Here is a 21,068-nt window from a genome sequence, read left to right as displayed (position 1 = left end):
AGCTATGCTTTTTGAAAGATTCTTCAATGTGCAAAGGTTCATCCTTTTTAAGAGTCGTGAAGAGTTGTACAACTGAAAAAAAAAATCCCAGTACTCTCTTCCACTTTGCAGCAAGACAAAAGGTTCAAAAATACTCCACCATTCAAGGTAGAGAAATTCTAGAACCCTGAAAATGAGGTAGAAAAACAGAAGCCTCCTTCTCAGGGGAAGAATTCTTCCAAAAATCTGAAGACTTAATTCATCTCAGAGGTCCTGATCACCGCGAGGATAGATACCATGTTTTCTTTGACTTGCTACCAAGAGAGAAAAATTATCTTAGGCTCCAGACTCTTTAGCCAGATGGGTGTGAAATGAGCTCTGTGCATTGGTGTAAGTGAAAACTCACAGATGCGTCAGGGACTTAAGCCCACGAAAGGCATTTTTTGACAGAGACTGGATGTCATTGTTCTCAATGAACCTGAGGAAAAAGAACAAGATGATAAGGGGCCATGTTTTGGTAAGGTTCCCCCTACATTTTCTACATCACCCACCCACCCACCCACCCACCCAAGGGAGCCCCAGGCCCACCGCTCCTCACCACACGCCGCAGAGTCGCCACGACCACCAAGGCCCGGCCCGGGCGGCCGTCCCATCCAGGGCTCGTCGCTCTGGCGGCTCGCCACTCCGCCGACCGCTGCCAGGCCAGCCTCGCTGCCGAGGCCCAGGGGCCAGAAAAACACCAGGCCCGCCGCCCCTCGCCGCAAGCCGCAGTCGTCGTGAGCCCCCCAAGCCCCGTTGCCGAGGCTCGTCCGGAACCGCGGAGACGCTCAGGCCACCCCTCCACGCCGTCGAGGCCGCCGCGTCGCCCGGCTCCGGCCCGCTCAGCTCGCCGCACCAGCCCGCGGGCCGCAGAGTCCCCGGGGACCTCCCGACGCCCGCCGCAGCCCGCCGCTCACCGCCAGTCCAGGCACCCAAGTCCAGGCGGGGAAGACCGACGAATCCAAGCCCGGGCTACTTAAATTAAGCCCAGGCGATCCTTGTCCACCTCAGCCCCACCAGCAGCAAGGCGGGGGGTTGGTCAAACGGGCCTAAAGAGCCGAAAGCCCCCGAAATTCCGCAGCGCCGAGAGGGAAGGAGCGGCAGCTTAACTCATTGAGTTAACTATTTCTCTTAATTGCAAGAGAAAAAGGATTTTTTAAAAGCCACTTAAGATATGGAAGTTCATGTATTATCCCACCTGGCAATTTCCACAGATTTTTATATGCCAGCCAGAAATTATTTAAGAACTTTATTCCAATATCATTTTATGGAACTTACAGACTGTATCTTACTGAATAAACGTCTGTCTCAACTGCATTTCCTTCCCAGACTGACATTCTGATCAGGTTCTAGCAAAGAGAAGCTGGCACTGATTTTCACAGCGCATGGAGACTGGCATTTTGGGCAGCTCTTAAAGGGCTCCAGCCCAGAGAAGCCTCTAATAAGCCTGACCTTTCTGCAGGTGGACATTTCGCAGGGATAGTCAGTCAGACAGACAGACAGAAACATAAATTCTCATTCCAAGGATTTAATTTGCTGAGATATATAGATGTACTGTGGTAAACAGCTTCAACAGATGTTTTCAAGATTCACTTCTGCCCCACCAGATTTCTTGATGAAGATTGTTAATCTGTATCCCAAAGATGTCTTCAAAACTTGAGTCTGCTTCTCTCCTCTTCTATCACCATGATTTTGTCTAGATTAGAACTAGAACTATGCCTCCTGAGGAATCTGTATAACGACCAAGCAGCAACAGTAAGGACAGACCACGGAACAACGGACTGGTTTAAGATTGGGAAAGGAGTACGGCAGGGCTGTATCCTCTCACCCTACCTATTCAACTTGTATGCAGAACACATCATGCGACAAGCTGGGCTTGAGGAATCCAGGGCTGGAGTTAAAATCTCTGGAAGAAACATTAACAATCTCAGAGATGCAGATGATACCACTTTGATGGCTGAAAGCGAAGAGGAACTGAGGAGCCTTATGATGAAGGTGAGAGAAGAAAGTGCAAAAGCTGGCTTGCAGCTAAACCTCAAAAAAACCAAGATGATGGCAACCAGCTTGATTGATAACTGGCAAATAGAGGGAGAAAATGTAGAAGCAGTGAAAGACTTTGTATTTCTGGGTGCGAAGATTACTGCAGATGCTGACTGCAGTCAGGAAATCAGAAGATGTTTAATCCTTGGGAGAAGAGCAATGACCAATCTCGATAAAATAGTTAAGAGCAGAGACCTCACACTGACAACAAAGGTCCGCCTAGTTAAAGCAATGGTGTTCCCCGTAGTAACATATGGCTGCGAGAACTGGACCATGAGGAAGGCTGAGAGAAGGAAGATCGATGCTTTGGAACTGTGGTGTTGGAGGAAAATTCTGAGAGTGCCTTGGACTGCCAGAAGATCCAACCAGTCCATCCTCCAGGAAATAAAGCCAGACTGCTCACTTGAGGGAATGATATTAAAGGCAAAACTGAAATACTTTGGCCACATCATGAGAAGACAGGACACCCTGGAGAAGATACTGATGCTAGGGAGAGTGGAGGGCAAGAGGAAGAGGGGCCGACCAAGGGCAAGATGGATGGATGATATTCTGGAGGTGACGGACTCATCCCTGGGGGAGCTGGGAGTGTTGACGACCGACAGGAAGCTCTGGCGTGGGCTGGTCCATGAAGTCACGAAGAGTCGGAAGCGACGAAATGAATAAACAACAAGAACTAACACATTGGGAGGAGGAGGCAAAACTCTGGATAACTGTGAGACAAATAACTTTGTTGTTTGAGCTTCTGTAGATCCTCATCTATTTCATCTATATACTACCAAAACTGTCGTGTCTGGTTGTTTGTAACCTTTAACTGGGCAAAACAGTGCATCATAGGGCAACCATTTTTGAACCAAGGTACCTCAAATGGGCTAACTTAAAGAATGTTTCCAAAATCTGGGACCCATGGCAAAGTTGTGGCTGCTTCAGCACTACTGGGCCTTCTGACTATACTTCCCAGAAACCCTGAGGTTGCGTGGTGCAAGGGAAGATGGGAGGAGCATATCCATGCCCTCTTTCCTGCCTCCCTCTGGCCCCTTCGCCCAATCACCTGGTGGAGGGCCCATCAGGTGAGCAGCGATTGGCTGCTTTGGAACCAAGGCTGAAATTTGAAATCTCTTAATGAGGGTGGGCAGTGAGGGAAGCACAAGGGAGTGACTTGGATGCCTGCTGCGAGGTGGGGCTGGCTGGGGAGCACCAGCAGTTGTGGGCAAGCCCTCTTCCTCCCTGGAGGGAAGGGGCCCTTGGGGACATGCCAGGAAGGGGTGCAGGTTTCCTCATGGTCTGTGGCTCCCTTTGTTCTCCCTCACCCCTGCAAAGTGGCAGGCAGTTCCATGGGTCAGCCGAGGAGGAGGAGTGATTTCTGATGCTCCCTGCCAGCTTTCCACAAGCAAAGTCAATGGGGAAGCCTGCGGGAAGTCAGAAGTCGCTCCCGCTTCCACTGCTTTTTTGCTCACCCGTGGTCATTCTGTTTCTCTGTTTAGGTAAGGAAATATCTCTGACAGGATAACCCAACAGGTCATGGATTGTCTAGTAGGGTATAGTCCTGAGTATTAACTGTGGAGTATATACCTGTTGTTGGGAAGAAAGGAGGGAAGCAGGTGATGGTAGAAAATAGCACAAAAAAGGAAACCAGCATTAAAGCAGGAGGTGGGGGTGACTCAAATATGTGTTGCTGGTTAACATACATAGTGTTACCAATCTTGGTTTTTGTGCAGTTCATGAAAAATAATTCAACGAATTCTAAGTGCCCTGTTTCGCATGACATCCATCCCTGCAATTCTGTTTCTCAAGGACCGTCACCTTGAGCTTAGCGAGAGCATCCTGCACCTTTCTGATGCCAGTGTTGCGCCCATTGATTCTTTTGTGTACTCTGGGTAGAGCAGAGGTGTCCTCAGGGTGTGGTGAAAAAAAGTCGAGATGGTGGCTACAATGGTGCAATCAAAGCTCTGCTTATTTATGTGTGACACGCATAAAAAAACAGGTGGTGCTTTGATCATGCTCATCATGGCCACCATCTTGATTTTTTTCTGAGCATATCCTGACGATGCTCCTGGGCCAGCATAAAGTATACCGGGCCTTGCTGACGCATGACAGCATGTACCAACCTGGAGGATGAGGATCTGTCCGTTGCGGTTGTGTATGACATTGTGAGATTCTGTAAGAGTTTAGAGACAACTTGAGGAGAGTCCAGACAATCTGTGTCTCACACTTTGTCTGCGCCACTGTGCTGTATTTGTGTCAGCTGTTACGGCCATTGAATGCTTTGGACTTGAAGGCAGATGTCTTCTTTGGAGCACACAGGTGTGTGCAAGTAGCACCTTCCTGCAGGTCCTTAATCCATGCCTGGCTTTTCCTGTAATCAGGCTACACTGGAAGAGGACAGCTGCATGGTTCAGAGAAAAACGCAGCTTCTTTAAAGAGACTGGTGGGCACTCCCACATGCTTGAAGGCACATTTTTCTCCCCAATATGATGAGATGCCCAGCTGTTCTTGCAATAGCAGTTTCAGGTTAGACGTCTGTTTGTACCCAAGTCCAAACTATCACACAGCACTTCTACAGGGAAATGTCATTGTCCAGTTGACAAACACACAAACACACACAGATATTGTGGCGTTTGCAGGGGGCATCAAAAATGACAAGATGGTGGTCATGACCACATGACCAAAGCCCTGCCTCTTTTGTATGCACTTTGACCTTACAGACATGTACAAAAGGAGCGGGCTTGGATCTTCTGGTTGCAACTACTACCTTGACTTTATGGGCACCTTTATAGGCTGCCATGCAAAAACGTGCCACGAACCCAAAGGCTACAGCAGGCTGCAATGCAACTGCCGGCTGACTGGTGATGTTCATGTCTCTGTTTTTTCTAGGCTGGATTTGTGTTGGCACAGTAAGAGTTGGAAGGTGGGTCCTATGCCAAAGGGTGTAAGAAAAACCCTGGCAAGGAACTAGAGCCAGGTAAGGCGCACCTGGCATTCCAAAAGCACTGGAAGGGGGGGGTCACTTTTCTCCAACTCTCCATTTCCTCCCACCTTCACCCCGGATGGTTCTCAGATTATGCCTGAGTCTGTTGAGCTGCTTTAAAAAGCAAGGTGGAACTCGAGGGGGAAAGAAGGGGAGGCTGCCAGAGGGGCGAGACAGAAATTATGTGAAGAAATGCAAATCAATACATTTCTTTTCAAGATTCCTCAGTAGCAACCTGTGGCCATTAGGCATTTCTCGAGCACCTGTATGGGTGATGCCCATTTGAACTCTGGTTGTTAAAATCAGGGATGTCGGGGGGGGTGTCCTGGGGGGTCAAAAAAGTCAAGATGGCCACATGAACAAAGACCCATGGCTTTTAAGGGGTGGGGCTTCTATTGCACAGTCATGGCCACCTTGACTTTTTTGATGCCCCCCTCCTCTGCGAATCCACCCTGGCTACCAGCCTGGGAGAAAATTTCTGCGAAGAGATGCTTCTCCTGAAATATTACCTCTTCCAATAAAGACCTGAGTCACCCGCCCTAAAGTATTTTCCTTTGAATTAATCTTGTCTACACATTTAGATAATCAAGTACACATATATTATTGCGGTTTTGTCTCTGTAATATAAAATTTATTAACTAGAAAGAAACCCAACATTATTTACAAGCTCCTACTTAGAAAAACTTAGAATATACACACAAGTAAAATAATTATAGTATCGAACAAAGAACTCTTAAAGTAGAATTGGCCTCCCGGCCCAGAATCTTCTAGAAGAAGCTGAAGGGGACTATCGCCAAGGACAGCCAAATTTGGGGTAACCAAACCATAGAGAGATGTCCATTTCTCTCTCCCGCTCCACAAAAAACTTGACTCTCCCCACTGAGGTCCAGCAGGCTGCCTCCTCCCTCTCCTTCTGTGCGTCCCGCTTCATCTGCTCCCGGAGCGGCCGTTGCTCATCCGAGATGGGCTCCGAGACCTCCAGGTCCTGGGGTGGCGTCCTCCAAGGGATGAAAGTCGCCCCTTCATAGGGGGGGGATGAAGAGGGATCCTCGGGCAGTGGGCCTCTGTCTGCTCTTTGGACGATGCTGGACTGCCAGAGGTTTGGTGCCAGGTCAGCTGGCTTACTCAGCATTCCAACAGCTCCAGCTTGGGGTCTCCAGCCCTGGGTGTGCGGAAACTGAGAAGCTAAGGGCCCTGTGGCAGGTGGGATTGGGGCAAGGGACGCCTGCCTCCACAGCGGCTTTGGTTGCTGAATCGGCCCGGAGAGTAACGGCAGTTTTTGCCAAGGGTGCGAATGTGGCTTAGGTATGAGATGGGATGAAGGTCTGGACAGGAGCTGTGCAGGTACTTTTGTCACAGGGTATGAGGGTGGCTTGTATGGGGGAAGCAGTGCAGGGTTAGGTAGGAATTGCAACGGTGGCTTAGTCAGAGGTTGTGAGGACGGATTAGCTAATGTTCTAGGCAAAAGCCTGGCCTTCGGAACAAGGTTTTCTGGAACAGGATTGTAAGATGGAACTGAGTGGACTTTCTTGCTTGGCATAGATGAAACGTTGCTCTTCCCCAGTGGGTACAACACTTGCACGGACTCCATCATTTGTAAAGCCAGGTTGGTCCTGGGGACTGGCTTCGGTGCGTCTTCTGCTTCTGTTCTGGGGTAGCGCTTTTTGCCTTTCATCCCAGAGAGGCTCGCATTTATCCTTGCTTTCTCTTTACACTGGGTTTTAGACTGAATCCTCTCCAACCCTGAAGCATTGTGGCCCATCATAAGATCTCTGGAAGAAGAACTAGCCTGGGCTGCACCCAGTTTGCTTGGCCCTCGCATTAGAAATTCAGGAAGGAAGATCTTTGGGTCTTCATTTTGAGTTAGAACTTCCCTGGGCATCTTTGCTGGAGTCAAATCTTGAAGGGGTTCCAGAAAGCAAGAGATCCTTCTGATTCTAGAGGCATCTGCTGCTACCTTTGCATGGATTCTTTTCCAAGGTTCCTCTCTCTTCTGGAGAAGCTGCTCTTTTCCCCAGGTCTCAGAGGATGTATTCCCCTTAGTTGTCTTCTCCTCCTTCTTGAGACTCATCTGACTTCTCTCAGATTCCAAGGTGTTTCTTTCCCACTGCAGATGAGGTGCTTTGGATGTATGTATCTCAAAACTCATTTTGGGCCTTTTGGGTGAAGGCTCTTCTTCCGTTGAAGTGGCTTTCCTTTTCCCTTTCAGCTTAGACAATTTAAGGTCCACTGAAGACCCTAAAGACAAAGGATGGGTGGCTTGTTGACTGGTGTGCCCTGTCATCACACTGAGCCTGGACCTTTTACTTAAAGGTGGGGATCCTGGACTGACAGCCTTTCGTTTGGATGCACTCCTAGATGCCTTCTGGGTGTTCTTCAGCTTCCCCTCACCCTCGTCTTTGCTTTGACCATGGTTAGATTTTCTTTGGTTTCCAAAAGACTTCAGAGTGCCTACATCCTGCTTCCTTTCCTGGTGATTTCTTGCTGGGGCAAGGACTCTTCCTGTTATCGTGGCCTTCAGTCCTTGTAACTTGTCATTAATTTTGCTCCATAGATACGTTGTGCCAAACTCTTTGAAAGTGTGAGGCTGAATTGAGGAGTTGGAACGCTGGCCTCCTGGTACTTCTTGAAGTTCCTCATCAGAATTGCAGAGGTCAATCACCTGCATAGCCTCTTCTTTGCCTGGTGATGTGGGCACTAGTGATAGTTTGCCCCCTGAAGGCGCCACACCAGGCTCACTAGAGCTTGCAATTCCCAGAGTGCCAGTGGCCAAACATGGAAGATCACGCTTGGGTAAGCCAGCTCCCACAGCATTCTCTGGAAGGGAGAATTCAGAAAAAATTTCTTGGAACACAATGCCTTCTCTTGTATCCTTTGAATCTGGACATGGGAACAGACTTTCTGGAAGGAAAGACTCAATAGATGAGATAAGCTGTTCAAAGTCAGGAAACTCAGTCAGGAGCTCCTGCGGCACATGGAACTCATCCATGAAGTCTGCCAAAAGAGTTCCTTCACCTTCTGCCCAGGAAGGAGGTGACTGATGGTTCTTCTCTAGCCCAATATGAGCACCCATAACTGAAAGAAACCAAAAATGGAACCTATGATTGGAGGACACCAAATCTCTTCTAGTTCGCTGAGACAAAATGTGAGCCATTCTTAGGTTCCCATACTTCTCCCACCTCCACATTTGCCCCTGCTCTGCTATGAAAGAAGGAAACAAAGGACTGTCTCCAACCTCTGCAGACCATTTCTCCAAGTAGCAACTTCCTTCCTGGTTCACAGCATCAGAACAGACAATCTACAAGCTTGGAAAATTTTGCAAAACTGGCTCAGTTGATGAACACAAGGCCAGTAAGGACTGGCAGGAGTGAAGCAGAGATTACTTTGGAGAACACCCTGAGGGATCATCAGGATGAAGAGGTGCTTCTCCCACCAACCCCTCGCAAATGTTCAGAGATGTGGTGAGGAAGCTGAGCTGCCTTTGAGCTCTATCTGTCTCATCATCTCTAGGAGTAGGATTGCCATGGACTGCAGTGGTACAGGACCGTATGGCTCCCTTCCCGCACTTCCTGGAGGTCCCCTGCTGAATGCTAGTGAACCTCAGTCAGCAACCGGTCAGGTACGCCCAGTCAGGCTGGACTCACCTGCCAGACTGAAAATGGGTGAGTGGTCCTCCAGGTTCTCTCCTGAAATACCAGCAACCACACAGGAAGGCAGCTTGTTAACCACTTGCCTTTCGTGTTAAGATGTAAGATATTTAAGATCTTTGCTTTAAGATTAATTTTAGGTTTTATGTGGTGTTGTAACTATGTATATTAATTACTTTTTCTGACATGGGTCTGGATCAATGTCCATTATTTATGGACGATTCATCTCAATGTGTTGTATTCTCTAAAGCCCACAGCACAATTTCACACATCTTGGAAGAGCATGATGGGACAGGCATCTTGCAAGGAGTCCTCCCTTGGCAGGTGGACAGTCTCCCCATCTGCAACGCTTCGGCACTCACCGTTCAGCCCAGAATTGTTGCCGTGGGCTTGCTTTGATCCCGCCTGGACCAGAGGGCCTTGAGAGGTCTGTGGGACGCCAGTCTTCAGACGAGCCCCTGACGAGGCTCCTCCTGGAGCTTGGGCCTCTGAAAGAAAGCAGCCAAGAGGTGATTCTACAAGCAAGGAAGCTCTTCCTTCCTCCCAACTACTGATCCCCTTCTTAGATGTTCAGCAGCCTTGAACTGCAGGATGCCTGCAAAGAGAAAGCAAGGGTCATCTGGCTGAATTTCTCTTTCTCTTTTGCTGGAGTCCAAATTTTTCCTGTTTTCTCACAGGGAGAGTTTGTGGTTTCTTTCTGTTCCGTCATAGCTGATAGCTACTGGGATCGTTTAATGTGTTGAAACTGGATCTTGCAGGGGACTGTGCAGGGCAGAAGCCCTCCTGATGGCCTGAGCCTCATGCAGCAGGCTGGCTCTCCCTCTGCTTCCCTAAAAGCCACTTTGCTCTGCCTTCCAAGAGCTGCGGCTTCTGCCCCATGGATGCCCCTCTTTCCCCACCCTCTTCATACACTCTCAGCTAGTGCAGATGGTCACCAGGGGCTCTCCCTCTCTCTGAAGACCATTCCCCCTCATCCCTGCGCTTGCTTGGTACGTCGAGGGATATCCTGGGGGAGGGCTGCACCTGGCTTGGGGACATGGAGGGCTTGGGGCCAAGGCTAGGAGAAGCGGCCCCAGTAAGACTCATTGGAAGAAGAGGGTAGCCAGAGACTGAACCCTCGGTTTGAGGTCCTCTCGGCTTGGAAGGACCCCAGAAGCTCTTGACTAGCGCATAGGTCCTTCCTGCTGCCTTGAACAGGGACAGGAACAAACTGAGGCTACAAAAGACGTGTTTGCTGCCTGAAGCAGGTCAAGTCTGTGGGTGACTCCTGGTACCAAGTCTGTTCAGCACTCACCTTGCAACACAGGAAGGATATGAGGCATGTTCTCAAACTCAGTATCTAAGGATGAAGCAGGAGCCAAGAGGATCTCAGGTGTCCTCACAAACTGATGGAGGCTACTTGGGTAATGTTCACTTCTCAGCTGAGCTCCATGAAGATGGTACATCTGGGATTTGTGTTGTTCCCCATTGGGGGCCATGACCTCTGAAAGAGTCAGACAGAGAGAAAATGAGCAAGAGACATGGCCTCTGTCCTGTGTAAAGCAGATCCTGCCATGGTGGATCAATCAGTCTGAGACCCCCTATAAAATTTTCCTACACAATTCCATGGAAGTGGCTGAAGATGCACAAGAGGATGAAGATGTCACTTCCCTGAGGTCTGTGCCTGCCAAACAGCTGGTATTGCTTCATCAATTGACTTGATAATTGACATCATGGGTCAAACTAAAAATATTTTAACTAATACTAATGGGCTGAATAGTCCATTAAAAAGGATTTTTAAAAAGTTAAAACAGGAAAAATGCACACCTTATATGTCTTCAGGAAACATATATCAAAGCATAGGTCTTCAAGAAATATATATCACCCTAACTCCAACCTTTGTTCAGGGAAGCCAGGGCTTGCCTTAGAAGATACCCCAGTTTCCTGAGGACTCCCAGGAACGGTGGCATAGGCTTCATCCTTATGGGACTGGGCTAATTTATTTATCAGATTGGTCACCGCCCACCTCCTCTCACTAGAGGGACTCTAATGCCTAATCTATGGCATTCGGAAAGGAAGACCAGCACAAACCTTTCAAGTCTGCATGTGAAGCTTCCACACTGCTGTGTCTGGATGGCCCTGCTGGCACTGATGTCTGAGAGATCTGAGGCTCCACCTCTTTGAGGACCAGAACCACTTGGCCGGCTGGAGATGGCAGCACTGGGAGAGACCTGCCTGTCTGAGTTGGACCTCTCTCCCCCAAAGGGATGAGGGCCAGAGTTCCATGGTTGTACAGGTAGCTCTCATCCTGCAAAGAGGCGGGCTGGCTGGGCCCGTGGTGAAGCGGCTGCCTCTGCACCAGCCGAAGGCAAATGTTGGAGGTGGTCGGTGCCCAAGCGGCTGCCTCTGCACCAGCTGAAGGCAAATGGTGGAGGTAGGAGCGCCGGTATATCTGCTCCATGGGCCTGGTGGCAGGAAGATGTCGATACTGAGGTGGCAGTGGTGTATAAAAGGGCTGATGAGGGTCACCACTTCTCCACTCAGAGACAGGAGGGTTACAGGCTGCCAAGGTGGGCAGCTGTGGTTGTTCCCCATGGATATTTTGGAGGTGTGAAGCTCCTGGGGGCAGGTAGCCTTGGATGCCAGCATTGCCTGGGGTCAACTGAGTAGGCAGATGGGAAATAGGAGGCTGGACCCAAAGATTGCTCAGAACTGGTGTTCCTGTTCCAGAGATGTGATGAGGATTGCCTCCTAGAGCAGACACAGCCGCCACTATCGGGCAACTTGGAGCCTGAAGGTTCAGATTGTCTGGTGTCCATGCGTCATGCACATGATCTGTAATGCACACACATAAAGAAGCAAGGCCATTAGCTATTTATCTCCTGATAAGCCGGATTAATACACATACACAATTCTGAGTATTTGCATTCAGCATCTCAATATACTGTACACGAATCCTGTACAGAAAACCAGGACTGCTGTTTGGAAGCTGGGAGGGAGCAGTCGAGATTCAGACCAGGTACTTTCTCCATCATTCAAGGTCCCTGCTGGAATGTTCCTATTCTGAAGTGTGAATCTCTAGGTCACCTGAACTGTTACCGCCCGCTCTCCCCCGTCTTCCTGAACCCAATAGGGGCCACTTTGCTTCTCCCCCAAATGTGATCCTAGAAGTTTCTTCACCCTGAGGACCTCTACAAGATTTTGGAGGCTCCAACAGCTTGTTCCCATTTTCTGTCTGGAAGTCTTCCTGCTATTGTATTCCTCCCAGTATGGAGCTGTTCAAAGTCTAAAGACCAGTAAGAAGCAACAGTCATTTATCAGGGATGGCCTAGTGAATCCTCGGGTTGGACGTGATGACCTCTTAGGTCCCTTCCAACTATGATTCTATGATTCCTACCCATTTCCCTCTTTGAGAACTCCCTGTTTCTTTCTTGTGTTTGAAGATGCTCTATACCATATTTGGTTAAATTGCTGATTTGCATGGGTTCTCTAAGAGTTTCAACATGGGTGTTCCTTAGTGATTTTCCTCAGATCCCATAAAGTTGGTGCTGGGGCCTTCTCTCCAAAAATGTTACACAGATCTGGGTGTGTTTTTCAGGCACTACAGCAGTGTTTCTCAACCTTGGCAACTTTAAGAAGGGTGGACCTCAACTCCCAGAATTTCCCAGCCAGCCTTGCTGGCTAGGGAATTCTGGGAAATTAAAATCCACATACCTTAAAGTTGCCAAGGTTGAGAAACACTGCACTACAGTAACTTGTTTCCTATTACCTTAAGCTCTTTTGCCTTTACCATCAGCATAAAATGAGACTTAGATGAATCCATTCCTCCTCAAACAATTTAGATCTAAAGGGCTGACGCACGTCAAGCTACAGTACCATGCAGTTGATGGAACTGAGGTCATATTTTCTGTTGCCCTCATAGAACCTCTATGATTCCAAAAAGGAATGTTTTTCTATGAAAGCAAGTTTGAAGGGAAACACCGTTGGGAGTTGGAGGTTCTATAGAGACGCCAAAGGTGAAGACAAAACCTTCAAGCAAAGGGTGGCTTCTCTTCCAGGGTTCAGTGGTCGTTTTTTAACACCAGGGTTGTGTGGCATTTCAGGGACCAAGAGGTTTTAAGTGGCACGTAGGGGTCTTGCTCCAAAAGGGAGTGGACAGGGCCAAGACCAAAACAAACTTCGTTTTGTGACATTTAATTTGAATTAAACGTAAACCAATCCAGTCATTCGTCAGTCTCTTATTTAAAAACCTTACTCCTCTCCCACAACAAAGCATTACCTTTTGGTGGTATCTTTTAGAGGCACACCTCTGGTTGAAGGGATTTAAATAGGCAAATATTGGATACAGATCCTAATCACAAAAATGTCCATTGGAGAGGCTAAACACAAAGGCACAAAGCCATTCTCCTCAATACATGTCCCAAGATGAAAGAGAGCGAAAGATTGGTTGGCCAGAAAGGAGCAATTTTCCTTCCTTTCACCATATCCTTGGAAGAAGAGAGGGGGGCTGGGTGTATCATGTAGTTTAGCCCTCAGTCACACTGCCAGAAGTTTGAGATATATACCCTTGCCTACACCCCGCTGACTGGAGGCTTCTTACAAATAAAGGTAGTTGGGAGTAGGGATCTCCAAGGAGTTGACATTCCTCCTAAAATTTTAAAAGGACACTGAAGTCTCTTCTCTCGGCCACAGAGAAATAAGCCAAGGCAGTTCATCAGGATATTTGTTTTCCTCCTCTCTGAGTCAGGTGCCCTTTCATCCCTCTGTTCCATCACTCCTCCTGCTAAACTTTAGATTGGATGAGGAACCAGATTTAAAAATCTATTTCTATTTTTAAAAAAATACTTCAAGAAATATCTATTGTCAGCAATATATAAAACTGCCCTGCATAAAGTACCCACGATATGAGCACATCCAACAAAAAGAAGTCAAGAATTTCCCAAAATTGGGTTTGGAGATGGCTCACCCCATCGGTTTGCTTCTGACTGGCTTTCTATCACGGTTTCCATTCCTCTCTCTTTCATCGCCCATCCCCAGACCTTATCCTTTCCCCAGCTGTGCCTCTCCAATGTGACAGTTTGCCTCGGAATGAGTCTTCTGGAGAAACAAGGGACTCCTTCAAAGGGCAAATGGCACCATTTCCTACCTGCCATGATACAGAGAAGAAGATAATATTCCAAATGTTGGGAGACACTAACAGTAGCCGCCTAACCGTTGAGCATCCAGTAAAGACTGGCCAGCAGTTTTGATATAAAATTGTTTATTGCTGTCCCTATGGTAACCCAGGGCATTGTGAGGCAAGGGCAAAGAGAATTTTCAGAGGAGAACCTGATGATGCAGAGTGAGGTCACTGCCAAGGCCAAGGAGCACATCAGAGATGCCTATCAAGAGCTAAGCTCGCTTTCCCTGGTGCCCAAACTCTTTTTTCCTTCTTTTGAGGCTTTATTAATTTTTCAAGATACAATTAAAACACAGAATACAGAACACAAGTCTAAAAGAGAAACAAGAAAAGCCCAAACATTGCAGGAATAGAGAAGCACACAAGACAAGAAAGTACTCAAAAGTTCATCTCCTACTATTACTCAAACATTTAGCAACGTTATTTCTCTAAAATCAAGCCATTTAGTCATCAAAACCCAAAATCGAGACTTCTTTTTTTTTTGCGCTGCAAGCAAATAGTCCAGGAGTGGCTTCCAGACAGAAGCAAACCCTGGAACCCAATCTTCCCTTTCACCCAAGCGGGAAAAAGCTTTCGTTTGGGCAGCAGATCACGTCTTTACGGCTTCAGCTTTCCTGAGGGGTCAAAGGTTAGTAATCATCACTGTGTTCCAGCTGTGCAGGAACAAGGAGTGTGTAACCAGGTAGTTGTCGATGTTCTTAGATCTTTCATTCCTGAAGTGCTGTAAAGTAAAGGGTTTACAGTGGAGGTAAACAGTCTACACACCCCTGTTAAAATGCCAGGTTTTTGAGATGAAAAAAAATCAGACCGAGATAAATCACTTCAGAATTTTTCCCACCTTTAATATAACATACAAGCTGTACAATTCAGTTGAAAAGCAAACGTGAAATTTTTTAGGGCGAAAAAATAGAAATAAAAAACTAGAATAACGGGGTTGCATAAGTGTGCTAATACTTCGCTGAAGCGCCTTTTGATTTTATGACAGCATTCAGTCTTTTGGGGTCAGAGTCTCTCAGCATGGCACATCTCGCCTTGGGAAGCTTTGCCCCCTCTTCCTTGCAGGAGCGCTCCAAATCTGCCAGATTGCAAGGGCATCTCCTGCGCACAGCCCTCTTCAGGTCATCCCCCCGATTTTCAATTGGATTCAGGTCGGGGCTCTGGCTGGGCCATTCCAAAACTTTGACCTTCTTCTGGTAAAGCCATTCTTTTGTTGATTTGGAGGTATGCTTTGGGTCATAGTTGTGTCGAAAGGTGAAACTCCTCTTCATCTTCAGCATTTTAGCAGCGGCCTGAAGGCTTTGTGCCAAAATTGATTGATATTTGGAACTGTTCATAATTCCCTCCACGTTGACTGAAGCCCCAGTTCCAGCTGAAGAAAAGCAGCCCAAAGCATCATGCTGCCACCACCACGTTTCACTGTGGGTATAGGGTACTTTCGGTGATGTGCAGTGTTGTCTTTGCGCCAGACATACTTTTTGGAATTATGGCCAAAAAGTTCGACCTTGGTTTCATCAGACCGTAACACATTTTCCCACATGCTTTTGTCAGACTGGATGTAGGTTTTTGCAAAGTGTAGCTGGGCTTGGATGTTTCCCTTTTACCTTTTTGATAGCTTGGTGGTTATAACTCTGCCCTATGTTACAGGGCTATCACAAAGAAAACGTGGAACCCAAAATGCTTGGTTTTCTATGTCCTTTCCTATGTAGATCTTTGGAAGCTGGCAATACCCAAAGCCCTGCTAGATGGCCTTCCATCGGGTATACCCAAGATCGTGACATCATGTGTCTTTTAGACTTATGATGTGACTCTCCAGTGGTGGGCTCACCACAATCTTCCAGCACCTTCTTTTCTTTTTCCTTTGTCTCTTGTTTTGCTGTCTTCATCCTGTCTACATTAGGGCTTTAGGTGGGAGGTAAGTTGGAATTTGTTGTTTGCAACCTTAGGCTTCATTATTTGGATTGTTGTTCCAGCTGTTGGTTTTAACCTTGTACACAGACTAGAGTCACTCCTGGGAGATGGGCAGCCATAGAAAAGGAGGGAGGGAGGGAGGGAGGGAGATAATGCATCATATAAAGTACCTATGTTTCTAAAGGGAAAGTGTGGAATCTTTATTGCTTGTGCATAATGAAGCCAATGGATGCACATTGCATTTTAAGGTTTTGTGATCAAAAGATAGTAGAGGATCTTCCTTCTCTTTGCTACAGTATAAAATGTAGAGCTCAGCTCAGCTCCTGGTGCCTGACTAGACAGGCACATCCATGTACTTTTCTTGGCAAAAATATAGACATTCTTTTCCACTGCCATGTTGTGTTGTGTTTTTTGTTTCCCACCTCCCTCAAGAGCACCAAGACATCTAGCAGCTGTGAGCATCACTTTATCTCCTCCAGAAGTGTGGTTCTGCTCAAGTATTCCAGCAAGCAAGCCATGAATCTGAGCGTGCTTCTTGTTCACACCTGCCTTTCCTGCCACCCTCCTCTTGTGTTTCAACCCCATTCTCTACTTCCAGATGAAGCAGACGATGGTTTACCAGTAATTTAGAAAAGAAAAAGGAGAAGAGAAGCAGACTTCATGAGAAGGAAATGCATGAACACATGGTTTGTACCCCCTTTTTTTGGCAGCAACATGTTAGAACTTTCAGGTAGGTACTTTATAATAATCCTTCTGCTACAACTTCCCCTGAAGTAATTTGTCTGTGATTCCCCTTGGCTGGACTCTGAGATCAGAGAGAATGAATTCTGTGGGAGAAGCAGAGACATCTCTGTTTTGGATTTAAAGGCCATCAGGAAGCCCTTCTTGCTCCTTCTTCCTTTCCCATCAGGCATAGGATCTTTCCTAAAACCTATTCTCTGTTCTAAGGCAGTCTTTTCCCACCTGGTGCCTTCAGGATGTTTAGAATGCAACTTCCATAATATGTCGACTTTGCTGCTAGGGGAATGTGGGCATTGAAATGGGATTTGAGGTACAACACATCTGAAGGGATCTACTGCTGAGAAAGGTAACCATCAAAGTAAAACTACACATTCTGTGAAAACAGTCTCACACTTCTTGAACGGGATGTGTGCGAGAGTAGATAGCTTATGAAGCACTCTCTGAGTTTTTGCGCTTACTCGGCTACAGAATGGCCAAGTGGTCTGTAAATGCTCAGTCTTCCAATGGTCTACAACCTCCTTGGCTTTCCACACATATCCAAGAGAAAACATAAGGTGGGAACTACTGAGATAGTTTTTTTTTCAGATGGTCAAGACAGGAAGGCTGCAGAGTGATGGAAAACTGTGTCACAGAGAACAACCACACTTTGCATCAATAAAAGTAGGCTCAAAGATACCCTCAAGTGAAATTCAGAAGAAAAACGAGGGAAAGGGCTGTTCTAAGGACCGAGGCTCATGTGGTAGGACCCTATGCTAGGGAGAACTATTATGGCAACTTAGCTTAGGTTTCTCGAGGCCAGCAAAGATCAGCAAAATGTCCCTTGGCCCAGAAAGGCAGGGGAAAGATTAAGCCCAAAGCAAACAAACCTGTGTTTTCGTTTAGCATGTTGGTTAAATCCAACTGATAAATCAGAGTTTATTTCTCCCCGTGTCATTCCACCAGTCGCCCTGTCTGGCTATTGCTCTGGCAAGCTGGTGGGGAGTGGGGGAATAAGACCAGGGTTTGAAGAAACATATTCTGTGTCCCTAGAATTCTGAAACACCAATGACCTTTTGGAAGTTTTCCGATTTCAAAAGACCATCCAAACCGTTCTTCAATTGTTTTGGATGTGCCCAGTTCAATTCTGTGCTGGGATTCCATCAGATTTGCTACCAAATCTGGTGAGAAGGAAAGAACAGTTGGATAGAGAAAATGGGCAATCTGTAACATGCATACAAACATACGTACATATAAAAATGTAACAAAAATGTAACATATACATACATACATACATACATACATACTTATAGGAATAGGAATATATCCTAAAAATACAAAAGTAACCTGGATTTCAATCTTATCGTTCTTTGAATGGCTATTCCGTTTTGGGGGGAGGGCTTTGATTTTGGGCCCATCTTGAAATAATGAGCAGGACTGATACAAGAATGAATTTGTCTTTGTGATCTGCACGTAGCTGAAAAGAGAAGGAGAGAGGGCTTTTAAAGTCAGATATTTTAAGTGCATAATAAATTAGGTGCACACGATCGTGATTCCTGAAACCATCATCCTGATACATCTCTTCTCGCTTCAGAGGAAATGCAAACTCCAGGAATCTGAGAATGAGTTTAGAGATCACGAGGTTAAGGGAGCAGAGAAAGATAAGTAGTCTTCATGCCTTTATTTGGCTCATTTCCTTTTGCCCTTGATTTCTAATCTTTCACTTTCATCCCTCTTTGTTTCTGTGGCTTGAAAAGCTAGAAATGGAACTTTCCTACAATGAAAATCGTACAGGTTTAAGTATTCGAAGAGCCAACGGACATCACTCTCTGGACATTGACATTTTCCCCCATTGTTTTTTGCCCATTGAATTCAACGCCTAATAAATGGGAGAGATCTCTGGGGAAATCTAAAATATTGAAATAACTCTTGGAATGATATTTAACTAAATATTGAAATAACTCCTGGCCATGATATTAAACATTAAGTTAGCTTTAATTATTTAAATGAAAATTATTGACCCATCAGATCATTTCCAAACCCTGAACCAACCCTGAAGAGGATGGGCCTCTTTCTTGGGTAGAGTCTGGGGCAACTCCCCCCCCCCCACACACACACAATGTAATGTACTCTTTAATTACTTCTAAATACCAGCAACTTGCAGACAAAAATATGATGCTAAAGGCACAGCTGGGCATCAGCTGCTCACGCTTTTAGTTTGGCGGTCTGGTTGATTCTGTGCGGATGAAAAATCCCATTGAAATCTATTATATGGGGCTGATGGCCAAGCTACATGTTACACCATTTTCAGAGTGTACAGCAGATACCTATTACAAAATGACTGTTATGGCAAACTAGGAATGGCTAATTCATTAAATAGGCTATCACATGGTTAAAGGCATCTTGGTAAAATTGAATCTGATCAGATGGTATATTTGGGTGTAGATCATAACACACTAACAGCAGTTACTGGGTCTTCACAGTTAAGTTTCACATGTCTTCAAAGGCTCCTTGCTGCAAATTCATAGCCTGCTGAGAGGAAGGGCTGCCCACTAGTGTCCTCATGGTCCATTCCACACATGTACACATCACCCGAACAGGTGTATTCCTTAGGTCTGCAGCTGGAGATCAAGACTACCCAAATCACCCAACTGAAAATGAAAAGCTGCCCACATAGAGCACCAACCAAGCTGCCCTCGTGAACCCAACATTAGAGATTAGAGTTTTATTAGAATGTCTTTTGAACAGTACATAACTGCATCTCAGTGTTGTGGTCCAAGGGAACAGGAGGTGCCACATATACCATATTCCCAGTAACCTCATACAGTAGTTTGTGACAAGTGATGGATGATGAGAGCATAGCTGGTACCCTGCAGCAGAACCAATGCCTCTGTTCCCACGTGGACACCAAAGTCAGCCACTTGTTATTGGCTGATATTGTTTTATCAGGTAGACCTAAAAAGAACATTGGAGTCATGTTTGAGCGCTTTCAGATGCAATCACCTGATATTCGGAGTACACTCTAGACAGTACAAATTATGGGCTCTATTGCTAGAGGGCATTGTTTCTCAACCTCAACTTTAAGATGCAGGGACTTCAACTCCTAGAATTCCCTAGCCAGCACGGATGGATTGAGGCACAGAGCAGTTTAAAGATGAGGTTCTCCCCCCCCCCAAAAAAAGGGGGGGGAATTAACAGGACACTTCCAGAAAGCTCTGCCATTAGAGTAAGATTTTTCTCACTACTTGTAGTGATCAGGGTGGAAGAGTTACCCTCAAATTAGTTATCTACGTTCCTTCTCCCAGGATTCTAATAGCTGACTGAAATATAAGATCTAAGATATAAATCGAGATAAAAACTATCTCTTCTGGAGAAATTTGCTTATGGAACTGGAACTGGGGGTTTGACCCCCTCTTGCTGTTTTTCCACATCTGCAGGTACACACTGTGGATGGAAAAGGGGCAACAGACTTGAATATATTTCATTTAAAAAAAAAAAAAACCATGCAAAGGGACTTTCTTCTGAGCTGGCATGGAGAGGATTTTACTGTTTCCACTTTTAATTCAGGCTAAAAGGCTTCTTTAGTTTAGAAGTGCCATTCAGGGACTATTTAATATTTTTAAAGTAGGCAGGAAAACGTAGCCCAAATTAAAATGTGATTTTTAAAAAACCATATTGCTAACATAGCATTTAGAAAGGTCATTGTGGAAGCCTTCTGAAATGAAAAGGAAAGGCAGTAGGATTCAAAGAGCCACCAAAAATCTTGCTTGGGACCAAAAACCCCCCCAAAAACCTCACACTCCAAAAAAGAGAGATGAGTAGAATGAGAATGCTTTATACAGGTCATCCTTGTTTAGCGACCACAATTGGGACCTGCAACTAGGTTGTTAAGCGAAGCGGTTGCGAGTGAAACGACGACTGAGCTTTTACTTCACAGACCTGCGGTGGTCGTAAATATGAAGATTGGTCACAAAGTTACTTTTTCATCACCGTCGTAACCGCAAATGGTCACTAAATGAGGCGGTTGCTAATCGAGGACTACCTGTATTGCTATTCCATTCCTTCCTTGCAAAGTCGGGTTTTATGAAGTGTCTTCTCCATTGCCTCCTAAGAAAAAACACAGAAGTAGCAAAGGTGAAGAAAGCAGAACAGTGATTTGGTGACAGTGACCAGTAGTGCCCTGTAAACACAAATGAACAAACATAGCAATTTCAGACTAAATTATGATACATGAAAGTTCCTTGTAATTATTTTGAGGTAACCAGTTGCTACCTAAGATTCATGCGCTCTTTGAAGGGGCACCTCCAAAAGTCATTTGCATATCTGTAAAAGGATTCAGTAAGCTGTGAGGATATACTAGTCGAGATAGGATATACTGTGAGAATACACTAGTGCGTGTCGCTGGACACAATTTATGGGCAACTGTTGTAGTGCTCACACTTGTGCAACTAAATCTGGGGCTGGGTGAAGAAATGTGTTTCCTGTTGCATGGACCCAAAAGCCCGCGATCCAGGGGTCTTGCAAATATGCCCGTTGATACGGTCCTTCCATATTCTACCGAGCTTATGAGGAACAGGCGGAACAGCTGAATAGGATGCAAGCAGAAGAGAGGGAG

The 21,068-nt window shown here is 46.2% G+C and overlaps 1 protein-coding gene across 1 annotated transcript; it reads left to right on the top strand.

The window, feature by feature from the left end:
• Positions 1-475: 475 nt before the first annotated feature.
• On the top strand, positions 476-1,003 carry LOC134502894 (basic salivary proline-rich protein 3-like). Its single transcript, XM_063311413.1, has one exon. The coding sequence runs from the start codon at positions 476-478 to the stop codon at positions 1,001-1,003; it is 528 nt and encodes a 175-aa protein (XP_063167483.1).
• The last annotated feature ends 20,065 nt before the right edge of the window (positions 1,004-21,068 follow it).

Source organism: Candoia aspera, chromosome 9 (genome assembly GCF_035149785.1).
Source record: "Candoia aspera isolate rCanAsp1 chromosome 9, rCanAsp1.hap2, whole genome shotgun sequence".
NCBI classification, from domain to species: domain Eukaryota; kingdom Metazoa; phylum Chordata; class Lepidosauria; order Squamata; family Boidae; genus Candoia; species Candoia aspera.
Note: the sequence above shows the minus strand (reverse complement) of the source record. Positions and strands in the feature narration are given on the sequence as shown.

What these genes read in the sequence shown, in the direction of transcription:
- LOC134502894 (XM_063311413.1), top strand. Translation starts at nt 476, where the DNA reads ATGATAAGGGGCCATGTTTTGGTAAGGTTCCCCCTACATTTTCTACAT.